The sequence below is a fragment of the Macrobrachium rosenbergii genome, chromosome 6 (genome assembly GCF_040412425.1).
Source record: "Macrobrachium rosenbergii isolate ZJJX-2024 chromosome 6, ASM4041242v1, whole genome shotgun sequence".
NCBI lineage: Eukaryota > Metazoa > Arthropoda > Malacostraca > Decapoda > Palaemonidae > Macrobrachium > Macrobrachium rosenbergii.
In genome coordinates, this window is record NC_089746.1 from 26,240,299 (window position 1) to 26,256,231 (window position 15,933).

Sequence of the window (15,933 nt, forward strand, 5' to 3'; positions counted from 1 at the left end):
GACAAAATTTTTATGAAAATCATAGTATCAATAACGTTGCAAATCCTATACTTACCCAACCCTTCTTTTTGCTTGACTTAGAACTATCACTTTTATCATGATTTGATGTGTGCGATGTTGCTGAACAAGCAGAGGATAAACTAGAAACGGACTCAACAGACGTTCCTCTCACTAATTTTCCACCTAAAATACAAAAGAAAAAGTCAAAATATATTTTTGGGCATATAATTTACTAATTACACCTTGCTCTTATTAGGAAATACAAAATACCAAATGAAAACAAACACCAATGGAATCAATGGAAATGAGTTCTCAAATTCTGTAAAATCTTCCGAGAGGTATTTAAACATGAAATTGCAAATAACTGTATTCTGCAACAAACCATAGTTTTATTAGGTTACTATATGATGTTGGGATAATTACAAATAGTATTTGTAATACAGTAATTTGAAGATGAACGTCAAAAGTTGTCTGTTGAAGAAATCTAAGAAAAATAAACACATACACAGGAATACCTTAGAAATTCTTTGAGATGTGTGAATTACGAGTGAATTAAGAGAAGACAGTGACTGTGTCTATGATGCCATTTTCATTTAGATTATTACAATAGGGCCAGCAAGTTTTTATTCTCAGTTTTACACAGCCAGCAAGTTTTTATTCTAAATTTTACATATTCAGTTACTGTATTCTTACTGAAATGTAACAACAAATACTCTAGTATATATTAATTAAAATTTTTAATAATGTAACCACACATTTATCTTGAAAGTCAGATGTAAAGAGTTGGGAAAATATAATTCCATATTAAGACTGCAAAAACTGGGATGGAAGAAAGCCATTACATGTATATTCATGGCATATCAAGTATTTTTCTGCAACCCTTCATTTTACTTGCAGGGTTGAAATACTAATTTTACAGGATAACATATCTCCTTCCATGAGAAATGCCTGCTATATTTCATAACATTTAATCAAATCACACTAAATCCAACAAAATTAACAAGTACCTGTACCTACAACTTGTGCTACTTAAAAGCTAGAGTAGAACTTCCTTCATGTTTTTTAAGTCATATACTCCTTGCAACATAATGGAGTAATGCTTGAGAATAAAAATTGTTCTTCAGATCCACATGTATTTTGGACTACATTTCCAAGGTAGGATCCTGTGATGTGTCTTGTGAAGTTTACCAATAGGAAGCTGGTTGTATTTTCTTGATACTGTACATTTTTGTAAAACTTCTAAGTCTCTGAAGAACTATTCATCCTTTCATGGGATACTGTTCCCATAATGAACAAAATTAAATTAAATGATTTTCTACAACCTTCAATTGGTTTTGATGAAGCAGTTTTGTTGTTTAAGGAAAAAAGTTGAGTAACTAAAACTTGCAGTGACAGTTTAGCTTTGGTATAAGACTGTCCAGTTATAAATACTTGCATTTTGCATTACAGGAAATTAAGGGAAGCAGAGACTTTGTACATCAAGGCATTCCTGTGGTTCACTCTTAAAACCTTACTAAGAACTCATTTCCTGTCATAATTTTTATGTTACTTTGAGGGTGTAGAAGGCAAAATTTGTGCAAATATTGTTCACCGAATAAATACAAACATAAATAAACCATTCAACAGGCAGCAAGCTTGGACAGAGAAGATAAAAAGTAAAGAAAATGACTGTACATGCATTAACACATTTTCTTGAAGCTGTTAAAAAAGTGGTAGCCACACAATTTTTTTTCAGTACAAAAGTATGTACCATCAATATTAGTATTCCAAAAAAACCACAGCAAACCAACTTGAAATTTAAAAACGAATTTGTGGACATCTGTCTTTGTTAAGGGAAAGGGAGGGAGAGGGATCTTTGTTATGTACAGTACTGTACTATGGAGCCGCTACCCATCACCCATGCTTATATGAAACCCTTAAAGACTTTAAAATGTTTCACATCATTCATGAAAAGACATTTTTGGAAGTTGCAAAGCTTTACTGTTGAGCATCAGCTAGGCCTAGACAACTGAGCCCAGCTGAGGTTGATCAACCTCAGCTTTCAAGTGGAGAAGAGAAGCCTGCTTGCTTGTTTGAAAGGTGACAGAATCTCACCAGAGTCATTAAATTCACACACTACAAGGTCTTTACAATTCCCCGTGAAAGTGTGTCTGCGCGCAAGGTCATGGTGGCCCGATTTTTCGGGTGAACTGGAACGACTGCTGGTAGTGACATTAAGCACAGAACACGAGGCAATGTTGGGAGGGTGCGAAGGGTGGTGGTTGTGGTGCCTGGTAGGGGAAGGGGTGGAGTGGTGGTGTTGTGCAGGGAACGTACTTTGAAGGCAGGCTACAGTCAACCCAGCATCTACGCTTTGTTGACGCAATGCTTCAATCGTTTTTCTCAATTCCATAACTTCAGAGTCCTGAAAGTAGATGATAATGTATAAAATTATTTAGAATTAAGTGACATAATATACATTACTATACTGTAATGCAATTTTGTAGTATGGTATATAAATCATGTACTTGGAACATAATGTACATAAAAGTGACATAAAAAAGATAAAAATTACTGTGAGAAATAAATTTAATTGCAGTTCAGGTCATTAATTCCAGTTCAAAACTTAGATTTTTGAACTGCTAAAAATTTAAAAGGCAATTTAAATGTTAATATAAAACTCCTGAAACGTATGACTTGTATTCTATTCTGAACTAGACAACAACATTCGCTTAAGTCAAGTGTCAAGTTATGCAATATCCTATATGGGTGGGAACATCATTTTCAGGTTAATGCTTGACAATGACATGCTGTAAAACCGTGTTAACATCACTTTCAAGAAACAAAACAATGTGTATATGTACATGTTAAAAATATTACTGTATTTACAAAAGTTAAAAAATGAAAAAATTTTACCTTTTGCTCTGACGTGGCAGTAAGCTGTTGCAACCTGTTGGTCATATTTGTGAGTGACTGTTCAAATGCTGCCACGACATGAGCCTGGTGGGAAATACAATTTTTAATTGGAAACACAACCAAAGTTGATTTGAAATCTAAAAAAAAGGACAATGTATAACAACCAGCCAAAGTTGATTTATAATTTAAGAAAAAGAACAAAGTATAACAACCAGCCAAATAAAGGGTTCCAAAAAACTGCTGATCTAAAGGAGGAAGTGTAAATATTTGACAACTCATATTTTTTCTCTGTCAGTATCATAGGGCATATGGAATAACCAAATAGTTCTAGTGCCAAGTCATCAGACCAAAGTTCATAAATTAAATCAGTATCAAAGGGCAGAAATAATTACCGTATTCATGAAGTTGAAAACTGAATTCTGAAAAGGAAAAAATAGTTAACAAAAAGGAATCCATCAAAATTTTTTTAACCAACTTTATTTAGTATAGTGAAGTGACAATAAAAAAACATGCATAAATTCTAGAACAGGCAAATAAAATTTTCTTTTAAAATACTATTGCATTTTCCATGTTTATACAAAAAAACACAAAACCACAGAAACTTAACTCTTACTAAAAGACAAAATCAGTAGTGACATCCATGCAATTAATGTCTTTTTGGCTGGTTGCTTCCAATAAATATTTTTACAGGATTAGTTTGAGTTATGTTCATATATGGACAATCCTGTTCTACATAATCTCTTAATATGTAAAGTTATAAATACTGTACAACATGTATAAAAAACAGGTGGCACTAGCTTTCTAAATATAAATAATAAAATCCAATTTCCCTTACTCTAGCTCTAGATACTATGCTGCTCTACATAAAGAAGAAATGATACTGTATACATAAATATAGGCAATAAACTGCTTTCTTACTGAGATCATATAATATTACCAATTTAACATGAGATCAATGTGATATTTCAAATGGTACTCTCAAATATCAACAAAGTATGCACGTAATTTTTTAAGACTTTCATAAGTCAGTCTCACAATAATATCTACCCCAGTATTCATTTAGTAATGTGCAAACTAGCCAGTCCCAGTAAAATGTATATAAATAAATTACACATTTACAGCCTAAAATTTTTTCCATTTTAAAAATATTAGTTAAATACCTGAACTAGTACCCACAGACAACCAAAGCTAGAAACAAAATTGTTAATTAGGGATTGTACATTTTGAGGAACCATCAACAAATGCGTAGAAGGGGAAAATGAGTTTTTATTACTCAGAGGTAAACCTCATCTACTACACTGCCAACCCAAGATACTTAACCACAATATTCCTTTCATTCATAATCCAACTTGATATGGCTATGAACTTACATTAGTTGTAAGTTGATTGGTTAGAGTTCCAACTTTATCTTGGGCCTCTGCTAGTTCTTTCCTTAATTTCCTAATTTCAGCTGCTTGCTTCTCTTCCTGAGAGCTATAAAGTGATGAGGATGATGAAACCAGTGATAAAGAGGAACCATGACCTGAAAAGACACCAGTTACTGAATATCAAAGTAAGATAAGAGACAAAATCAATATGCAACAGCGAACTACATTTAAAAATTCAACAAAACTAAAGAAATCACAAACTCAGTTCATGTTTATGAAAAATTTGCAGACTAACACTAGTTTCCATCAGCTCACATGTAAGCCTATGCTGTTTGTGCACTTGTAAACAATTTACATATCTTACATTTGAGAATGGAGGCATTACCTAGAAAAGTATAAAAGAAAATCCTCTTGGATTATGTCTCAACTTATTGCAAGCAGAACATTCAAGACAAGTCAGAACAGTACATCAAAATTACAGCACTCCTACTGTACAGGTACTTTGAAAAGTAGTAATTTATTTCTTGAGATACTTACAGTCATCATCTTTAGAAGTTCTGGGAATAACTGTAGAGTAATATGGTGAGCCCCGAACAGTATTGAGAGGAGAAATTGGCATTCTAGCGCTACCTGGAGGTGTTGGACTAGTTGGCTGCGATGCATGATAAGTTTCCCTGCCACTTACATTGCTGCTATAGAGCTTTTCTGACTTTGTGGATCTGTTAATACACATAAAACAGATTAAATTAGTTTCAAAACAAGCAAATGGTAAAAAAAACAGCAGCAGAACTGATAATCATCACTAGTTAAATATTTTGTGTATAGAATATACAAAATTTCCAAAATGAAATAATTATGGAAGGCTCTGAAAAGTACAGTAAATTGCAATTTGAATTACTGAAACTTACCTTCAAGTAAACAAATAAATGCACAAAATATTCATGCACAGAATTACATTATTTTTGCAACAATTTTACATAAAAATGGCAAATCATCAGAGAAAAACAAGCTCCAAATTCTTAAATAAAGAGCTTTAAAAAAACAAACTCAAAATTCTGAGATACAAAGCTAAGCCCCTCTATATGAAAAATAAACTGATGGTTGGAACATTGTACTTTAATTGAGCTGATCAAGAAAAGTTTTTTATTCCAATGAAAACTCAGTGGTTGAGAGATGATTAATATTTTACACCATACCACTACGTTGCATTGCTACAGCACTTATCAAGCACCTAACACATGGCAAATACCGCAGTAAATCAATGTCCACATTAGTGCAGTTTCTAAATGACATAATAATAAGGGCAATATGTAACTGATCTGATATACAAATTGGTCTCACTACCCAATTATCATATGTAGCAGAACTAAGGTTTCTAGTGCTATACAGTAAAAAAAAAAAAGTCTCTGAAAATGAAAATTGCACATTTTCCACTACAGTATCTGATTCACTGACACAGTAACAACAAAGATCTACTATTTCTACTAAAAAAAATTAAAAATAAATGAAGGCAAGCAATAATCATTACAAATGTCACACAAAAAAGCAAAGCTATTACCATAAACTGTAATGCTTCAAAGCCATACCTAGGGAAGGTCCTTTCAATAAGATGGCTGCGGGCAGGATAAATTACTTGTTATTGACATTAAAAACCTAAAAACAACTTTCCAAACTTTGACACTCCCTCAATACAAACAATTTTTGACAAATCTTATATTAAAGATAACAAAATGCCTTACAAATACACCAGAGCCACAAGGTTTTCCATGCTCCAAAAACAACTTCATGACAAGAGAAATTACTTTTCAAAATGAAAGTGACTTATAAGTATTCATACCAAAATAGGCAGTGAATGAACAAATCAAAAGCAATAAAAGCTGAGATTAGTTTTAAATGTGTGTAACAAGCGACAACAGTGCAAAATATCAAGTACTGTACTGTAATTATTATTTCAAAATGCTTGGTGGTAAGTTTTTATTATGAAAAAATTGTATACTGTACTACTGTTCTCTTGAGTTTTTCTTTTCAAAGAATGGAGGATCATGTAGACTGAAGCTGAAAAATCCATACACATCAAGATGCTCCTTTTCATTTATACATATTGTATTGTCCTATAAATAAAGCTAGCTTCTTATGAAATTTAAAGCATCAGTAAGGCAGTGTGAATTAAAGTTCTAATTTGCTTCATCCACCACTCAAATATTCATAAAGCCTCTTTATGAATGTACTCAAAGTAACATATCTCTGAACAAGGATGATTAACATGAGGGGATAATATACTCATCATCTCATTTAAAAAAGATAGATATGTGACATCTTACTGTGAAATTATTCTCTGTGTACTTAATGTGCCATGGAAAGTTGCACATAAGTTATAAAATTTAAAGCTTACAAAATTACACTATATAAAACCTGGGAAGACTTACAGCTTTATTGTATAGGCTTTACTGTATGCACAGTAATTCGATATGTAATCTGCAAAGCATCCTAATTTCTTACAGAAGTATATCACAAAAGAACTACAAAAAATATGATTGCTGGGTGTACTAATAAAAGTAAATGAAACCAAGTGATATAATATTTAAAAATTGTCACTACTAAGTTTATATATTACTATTTCATATTTAAGATTTCATACTGTCTTGCATGTCTCTTGAATCAAAATCTTGGGTGACACCTATAGTTAAACTTAGTTTATTTCTATGTGAGGCTAAAGCTAACCTTCATGTGACAGATAATCTTACTCTTGAGATACGAAGACAAACTTGTTTACCTTGAACCTTTTGACTTTCTGACAAATAATTAATTAAAATAGTCAAAATGATACACTAAATAATAATTGTTATGGTACGGTAGTAAATGCAAATGATTTAACCTGGAAAACCTAGGAGAAAATATCAGTATGAACACCCCAAAAGCACGAAAACAATTACCAGCATTACAAATAATAAAGAAAAATACAAAAAACAATCAAGCAGTGAATATCTATCACACAAGGGTAGAAATGCACTATACTGACAATTTGTTTATTAAAGTGCAGAGCAAAACTGAAAGCAGTCAGGAATTTTCCATTATCTGTAAACTATTATAATGCTATTAAAATTCTGTTTTGGTTATTTGGTTATTTCATTCAATATGGGAGAGCAAAAATAGATTCTTTACCTAACACTATTGGAGCGAGCAAGTCTAGGGGAAGGGGAAGAGGACATTTCCCGCTGGTGCATCATTAGGCGGGCTTGTGTGAGGCTGGTGGCTCGAGCGTGCTGGATTTGTGCAGCTATGCTCGAGGCGCTTGAGCTTATACTTTCCATACTCTCTGCTTCTGTAAGACTGCCACCCAAGGGTCTGTTTTTAAGGAAGCCCAGGTATGAAGCTGTATTAGCAAAACTATTGAGAGTCAATTGATTCAACACCATTCTTTATAAACACATTTGCATTCATGGACTGGACTGAAAACCTTTCAAGGTGAAATTTTAGTGCATTTCAATGCTAATGGAAATCTAAAATCATCAACAGCTCCCATCAAGCAGTGACTATTCACAGACAAAACACAGAAACTGATTGTAAGGTGAAATGTGTACACAAAGGACAAATTCATGACATGTATTACTTACCTTGTAGGTGCAGAAGCTACAGATCCAGCATAGTTACTCCTTGAAACCCAAGAGTATGGACTACTATAAGGGCTTCCACTGTACTGCAATTCAGCATAGTTGGAATATGGGGAATCACTTAATGAGCCATCTGTAGGTTTCATACGAGGATTTCTCTCTCTATAATACGGAGATGCATATTGTCCATAATCTCCTACATGCACCTTACTATAAGGCGATTGCATAATCCTCTCACGAACACTTTGAGACAACTGTGCTGCCACAGGCCCATTCAGAGAATAAGACTTAAGCTGATACTTTCGACCCAAAGAACCTGAAGAATATTCACTGTCACTGTGGACTCCACTAGACATGTAATGCAAGTCACTTGTTGTTTGAGTTCCACCTGACACTTTAAGCTTTGTCCTCGGCCTTTCTAGGCTGTGACTAGAACCGTCGTGACGAGAAGCACTGCCACTATCAACTTCCTTCACGGACTTACTACCTTTTGAACTTCCTGTACTTGACATGCTACCTGTACTGGTAGTTCTTTTGCCATTGTAGCCAAAGTTACTAGGAGCCGTTTTAGGATTCTGAATCTTCTTGGAGTCACCATTAAGCTGCGGTGACATAGCAGACATGCCCCTATCTTTACTACTTCTTTCTCCTTCTCTTCTTTTCTCACTGCTTGTTCCTTTTTTCTCTACCTTTCTAGATCCCCCTGAAGAATTTGAAACAGGATTACTGTTCATTCCAGGACTACTGGGCATACCAGTCTGAGGTGATCCTAGATTGGATTTTTTGTGGTCCATCTTGCGTGAACTACTACCTGAAGCATCAGCACCTTTCTGGAGCTCCTTTGCTGAACGTTCAAGGCTTCCCTTGCCATTTTCTACATACTTTTTCCATTGTGTATTTGATATTTGTCTGAAATGAAATCATTATGTGTTGTATTAATTTCTATATATCACCAATAACATTAATGATACAGATAATTTTACCGTGTAATATTAGCACAATAACAAAAGTAATCAATCAGTGAGTGAAACATTACTAGGGATACTCACTTGAAGGCACTATTGTCTGTTTGTTGGGCACTCTCTGTTTTCTTGACATGGGCCCTGCTAGAGACAACTTTATACATGCCGGAGGGGTCTACGCCCATGGCCATCTTTCTAGGTGAAGAACCACTGAGTCCAACTGGAAGCTTCAATCCCAATTCTTTCATACTACGACCCTTTATATATAAAAAAAATATTTAAAAATACCTGAAGGTACGACTAAGTTTTAAATGATTTGTTATTTATGCCATTCCACTAAACTTTTTATCTCAAGTCACAGATAATTACCACTAAATGAACAAAATACATCATACAGTATTTCCAATAGGCAACATACAGTACTACTAATCTTACATCTGTTACTCTTACAACCAACTACATTCTTGAGAAACAGATACAATGTATTGTATCTAATATGTAATTTGTACTTGAAAGAATATGTAAAATTAAGTTTTCAACAGTAATATTAAAGACAAAAAAATAAAAGAACAAATGTAACAGTCCATGTGGTTCAATCTGATTTATACTTCCTTTGGCCCTAATCCGACAAAGTGTAGCAAGTCAAGGTCCAATTGTACCCCATAAATTCCCATATTTTTCCAGTGTAAAAAAAAAAAAAAAAAAAAAAAAATCCTGGTGTCGTAAAGGTAAAGAGTTTCAAGCATTCCTTAGTGTATCATACTTAGTACTTAAAGGACTACAAATATATACTAGGTATGATGCTTAAGTGTGTTCCCTTTCTCACTGATCACAGGTGATAAGTTTATTTTTAGATAAAACTTAAGTCCAAACTGGCACCTAAAGCAACTTTTAAATAAAAGGAAAGTGGCACACCAAGATCTAAGTTTTTATATTGTCGTTCCATTCAATTTACAGTAAGTAGAAACCTCCTTCTTTTTTAATGTTGACACACAGTCTTTGCAAAGGTTTATGGTGACTAATCAGTTTGTTTTCAATACCTAAAAGAAACTTTTTTTTTTACCCCAGAGAAAGAAACTGTGATAAGATGTGAGCAATAATCTTAATGACTTTAAAGATGATATTTTTAATGGACACTAGAGAGTGTCCTTCATAGTACAGCATTTTTACATTGAATTGGGTGGGGGAAAGGTTGACTGGAAACATTTTCCTCATTTTGGCAAAACATAACATTAAACTGTTGAGACCATTTTCCCACTAAGATGACACTGCAGAGTTAAAATTTGACCAAGGTACTTTTTATACACCAAAAAATGTAGTTACTAGTTAAGACTTTCAAAACTGCTCTAAAAAGGAAAACTTCTAAAAGGAGCTAATATATCTAAAAATCTCATTTTACAAAATAAAATCTTTCCTCCCGATTTCACTAGCATCATCCTGGATTTTACCTTCGCATAAGCTGGGTGATCTGATGACAGTGATGATGAGAGAACTTCCTCAGCAGACATCTCATTCAGGGTGTCACTTACCCCCGAACTTAGACTGCTGCTGTCGTCAAAACTGTGAGAGAGAGAGAGCAAGAATAATGCAAGTTTAGACAAATTTCGACAGGATGTTTCCCCTACCATGGAAAAACTATAATTTGAGTCTTATATTCGAATAACAATTATGAAATGTTAATAAAACAAAAACCTACAAATATGCATCAAAAGAACAGCAACGTAACCGTTCAAACAAAGAAATTATGTAAATCGCATTATAACCATAATGTCATTTTACACTGAAGAAAAATACCTTTTTTTATTGGTGAAATTCATGATGGGTGTTGAGAAAGTACTTACAGAGATCAACAACCTCACTTGAAAATGACCATGAAAATCATTATTATATATCAAAAATATCTGTAGCCTACTTGTTGCCTTTTATAAAAGGGGCTCTTTCATAAATGTAATCCTGACGTGACTGTTTTAGGATGTAACAAATGTAGAGCAAACCATGGTAATCTAAACAATAAAAAGAACTGAGATGAAAAATTTTAATAGAAACAAGAAAGATTAGATCTCAAATCTGAGTGAAATAAAATCATATATAGGATTTACATCTGTGACATCAAAAAAGGAAAAAGAATAGTTTTAAATTTCACTGCAATATATGGTATATTCACATAAATGAAAAAGTATCCAAATCTACGGTCAACTTTAGTAAAGAAAAAAAATATGCATGTATGCATCCCTTAACAATAGGATTCTGTACTGCACTCTTTAAACGTAAGCCTTCATAAAAACATTTCATAAAGACTTTATCACATTTAAATTTATAAAATATATAACAACACAAGCATAACCTAATTACATTAAAATTCGACCTTCTTTTAACTATCTACTGAAACCTCAACGGGAATAGTTTGAGTAGTAACAGAATAACGCGAAAGATGACTGTCCAGACAAGAACAAATTCGTAAAATAAATTAAAATTTCGTAACACGAACAAAACTTAAGATGTTTGATGTGCAGCAGTCAACACGCCTCGCCCACACAGCCAAGAAAATTCATGTCGAGTGCGCTGAAGGATAAAACGGTGCTCAATGGGCGAGTCACGGCTAATGGGCATGATGTAACCCACTTTTTTTTTTTTCTTAAGATCCTCTGAGTTGCTGCGCCAGGATGTCTCGGGGAATCCATTAGTAACACAAAAGGTCACTAACAAGGAAAACAATTCATAAAAGGATGACTAATGAAGACTTAAATAGGAGCGGAAGGGCAGAAGGTTTAATATGTCTCTTCGACAGAGTGACATGTCTCGGTATTGCACATAACAAATCATTGCCATTCAAACCCTTAAAAGCGATATAGAAAAAAAAACAGCAATTGTGCCTTACAGATGGGAAATTCAGGACATAATTACATGCTTTTTTTAAAACTAATTTCCAAATAATCTCGCTTCCTTTCTCCCTCTGCTTATGATTTAGGCTTATCCTTTCCAGGCTCTATAAGAGGGAAAAAAAGAATAAGGATGTAGTGTATAGCAGAGAGGTACTACTTGAATTAAAATATCGATGTGCATAGCTCACGAGCCTTAGCACCGGCGAGAAAATTAAGCTTAAGCTGGAATTTGATGGCTTATGAAAAGATTTTGTAATTTTGGAAAATCTAGTAATACCTGGTAGAATCCCTGACACAGTAAGATCAACCAAGAAAATAACCTGATATTCAAATACGCACTGAACTAATTTGCAGTAGCTATTTTAGGGGACTGAATTATGGATGACTGTGACAAGAAATATCAAACAAATAATGTGTGGACAGGTTTCCTGCAGATGTTGCAAATCATGGTTTAGTCCCTGCTTTGGATATTAGCCGCACAAGCAATCAACCATGGAGCACGTACACTAAGACTAACACCTTCCATTGTCATATTCTCAACCTCCCACCATCCTAACAATGAGAACATGAAAATATTACTGCATATTTATACCTACGAAGCAGTAGATATGAACATTTATAATGAGGGTATTTTAAGTGACTCTAGACTGAAACATTAGCTAGTTTGAAAGTGTTTAACTGAAAGCAGGGAAATGCAATCACGGTCTACACAAACATTCAGGCCCTCTTCCTCTCTGACACACTCAAACGGGCGGGCGCAGGCACGTAAACACGACTGCCTCCAGCCATCCACTGCTAAGCGGTTTCCTAGAAACTTGCCCTTCTAGTACTACGAAATGAAGGCCATTATTACAATATACAGGCTAAGGCTGGGAGGAAGTCTAACTATAAGGCTAATTCTAGGAATTAGAAGTGTAAGAATATGAAATTCACGAAGGGAAAGCCTCGCTGTTAGGAGAGTTACGTGAACCAAGATGGGAACTTAACATCAAATGCTGGAGTTTTATACTACAGCCATTGCTTCTTGAACTCAAGCTTGAAATTTCAAAATAAATCTCATGAAAGCAGTATCTGCAAAAACGCTATTCCAAATAGCCTTGTTTTACTATTCGCCATTACATGTCTGTGATACTTCTTTGCATTACATGTCTGTAATACTTCTTTGAAGTAATATTCATACGAAAATACATTTATTTCACAATGGCATACTGCACAGAAAATCTCTACGATGTAATTAATGGCTACAAAAAAATTACGTTAAAACCTACTATGACGGAAGGGCTTGCATTCAAGTCAGGAAGACTTGTCAACAAACACTTCCACATACTAGACTTACGACTAAGCATTCGGAAGTACTGATTTATATTTTAAGTAAAATATTCATATGCTAAATAAAAACCATGTTGTTCGGCCACGAATTAATACTACTTTTAATTGCACTTAGATGAAGCTAAAATATTTTCTACTGGAGACAATTCAAAACCTCCAAACATATGATAAAAAGTGAATCTCTGAGAGCCATTTTTACCCCCTTCTGGCAAAAGATTATTTGATGAAGTAAAACTGAACAATAGCACCATGAGTAATGTTTAATACATATCTTTCCTCTCTTCACTAAATGAGAATTCTCTTGCAGAACGATTTGCAGTGACTGTAACCTTAAATAAATGTTTAATACCATTCCCCTACAAACGTAAAATCGCACCACAAATGCTATGCCTGCAGGTCGCAAACAAGCTCTAACAGTCGAAACAACAAGGTGTAACTGTAGTTCGAAACATCTGAGGCAATCTTCCAAATTTTTTGTAACTTGTTGCTGCATCCATTACACAGCTATAAAAACTGGACATCCTCTTTGAAGATAAAAACCAAATTATCGCAATATTGGCAATATCTATTGCCCAATTTCTATCGTATAAAATAAATGGGTAATATGTTACTTAATTCGAAAAGAATGGACTATATGTCACCAAGTTTTTTTAGCTAGTTTGGTTTAGTTGAGAACGTTCAGCCACTATGGCCATACGAAAAATGCAGAATGATCACATAGAAAACATGATATTAAAGCAAATACCTAGTTAAAGTATGAAATAAGAGACTAAAAAGTTTTTAACTCGTTGAATCCTGCACGTCTTCCACTTCGAGAAAATGGAGTACAATGGCAGTAAATATGACAATGCATTACAGGTTACATGAAAATACTCACAAGTGGAAAACTTCAATTCACATACAATAAATAAAATAAAAACCGGAGAAGCATTATTTGAGGCAGAACATACATTCAAATAAAAAAAAACCAAATGTCATTTCCGTGTTGCGTTGCATAACTACAAATGTTTGTTTCTCGTAGGACTGCATACAAATTTGCATCCAACGAATTTAACAAGCTCTTTCTGTCTGACTGCACGCTTGTCAGATCAACTAAAAAAGGAATGATGGTTGATTCAAAGTGCTAAACAGGGCATAGGAAACAAGACCTTACCTTACACATTACAGACCTTACAGTTCGTTCGGGTTACCCCAGGTCCCTCAGTGTGAGGCACCTCTGATGTCTACAAACATGGCCATTGGGTGTTTCCCCTTGAGAATCTCCAGGGACCAGATATTTTTTTGTCAAAATATATTCTTTTGTTGCAACAATTTCATAAGTGAACAGTTCGTAAACGGATACATCCAATGCCCTTAAAAGTCAGGGTTTATCCAAGAATTTTTCATCTATACCGACTCTTTAAGTGACAGATAAATGTCATACGAAATTCCGTCAAGAATATCAAATCATAAACAGAACGCTGATATTAATATTTTTTGCCCTATGAGCGTCATGCAGGTGTTCTGTAGCCACAAAGCATTTCTCAACTCTTAACTTCATTATCAAGAATCAGGAAGTTTTCTACTAAAAGTTAAGTATATCTTAGTTTAACCAGACCACTGAGCTGATTAATTAACAGCTCTCCTAGGGCTGGCCCGAAGGATTAGATTTATTTTACGTGGCTAAGAACCAACTGGTTACCTAGCAACGGGACCTACAGCTTATTGTGGAATCCGAACCACATTATGACGAGAAATGATATAATGCATGCAAGTAGCATGTATGTTTTAATATGAAATAGGAAGAAATAAAGAAAATACGAGAAAATGGTAAAAATCGTCCCTTGCTAAGGACAAATACCCGCCTTATCTAACCACCACCTTTAGATCCCAAGGTACGTCACGGCCCAAGCAGACCGTCCAACTTGGTCCAGACATAAATACCCTCTAATCCCTCGGACATGGCGCCTCAGCTACACTCACTCACGCACAGACTTACATCCTCACATTCGTCGATAACTAAAACTGTACCAATCATAGATTGCGCTGGGTTTATGTTACTTCAATTTGCTCAGTTATGCTCCATGATAAAAAAAAATGGCAAATGTCAGAAAGCTACACTTGTCATGCTAAGTGTATACATACATAAACACACACGTATATAAAAATAAATAGATATATATATATATATATATATATATATATATATATATATATATATATATATATATATATATATATATATATATATATATACATATATAAATATATATAAATATAATATACACACACAAACATATAAATATAAATATAAGAGAGAGAGAGAGAGAGAGAGAGAGAGAGAGAGAGAGAGAGAGAGAGAGAGAGAGAGAGAGGTATCCACGATGACACAATAAGGAAGCTCATCAACAAGTTCCGACCGAAGTTTATTAAACGCAAAATTCTAAAACAAAAACGAAAAACTATCGCCCTAAAAGAACAATAATGACAGTCAATAGGAGACTTTTTCAGAAATGATCCAAGCAATCAGTGTGTGAAGTTTTCCAACTTTTTTGGACAATTGTAAAAAAGTCACTGAGATATCTTAAACCCACAAAAATAAATTGGTTCGACTCCTCGTTGAATCAATATAGACAAAACGAAACTATGATTCACACCAGGATCTCCGGATCCTGATTCACACAGTAATCTCTCCAACGTTCAACCAAATCGGATATACAAAACGTCGCAGTGAGTATGATTTTCCACCTGAAGCAAAGGAGAATATAAGAGAAATGGAAAGACAAAAAAGTAAAAAGCTTGTGATCTCCGCTAATAATGCTTTTGAGAGAATTACAGATTCGGAATGAAGAACATCCGAGATAATACTAAAAATCTGTTAACAAATGACAATATAAAAAGTAAAGGC

The 15,933-nt window shown here is 34.1% G+C and overlaps 1 protein-coding gene across 1 annotated transcript in view; it reads right to left on the reverse strand.

The window, feature by feature from the left end:
• Positions 1–15,933, reverse strand: part of LOC136839374 (protein sickie-like) — a 245,394-nt gene that overhangs the window by 14,627 nt on the left and 214,834 nt on the right. The window contains exons 12-22 of the mRNA XM_067105291.1: positions 10,284–10,395; positions 8,923–9,092; positions 7,877–8,782; positions 7,425–7,607; positions 5,849–5,875; positions 4,800–4,981; positions 4,266–4,417; positions 3,288–3,314; positions 2,896–2,979; positions 2,095–2,404; positions 56–183 (exon numbers count right to left, since the gene is read on the reverse strand). Of these exons, the coding sequence (XP_066961392.1) occupies positions 56–183; positions 2,095–2,404; positions 2,896–2,979; positions 3,288–3,314; positions 4,266–4,417; positions 4,800–4,981; positions 5,849–5,875; positions 7,425–7,607; positions 7,877–8,782; positions 8,923–9,092; positions 10,284–10,395 (2,281 nt within the window). The remainder of the gene's footprint in view (positions 1–55; positions 184–2,094; positions 2,405–2,895; positions 2,980–3,287; positions 3,315–4,265; positions 4,418–4,799; positions 4,982–5,848; positions 5,876–7,424; positions 7,608–7,876; positions 8,783–8,922; positions 9,093–10,283; positions 10,396–15,933) is intronic.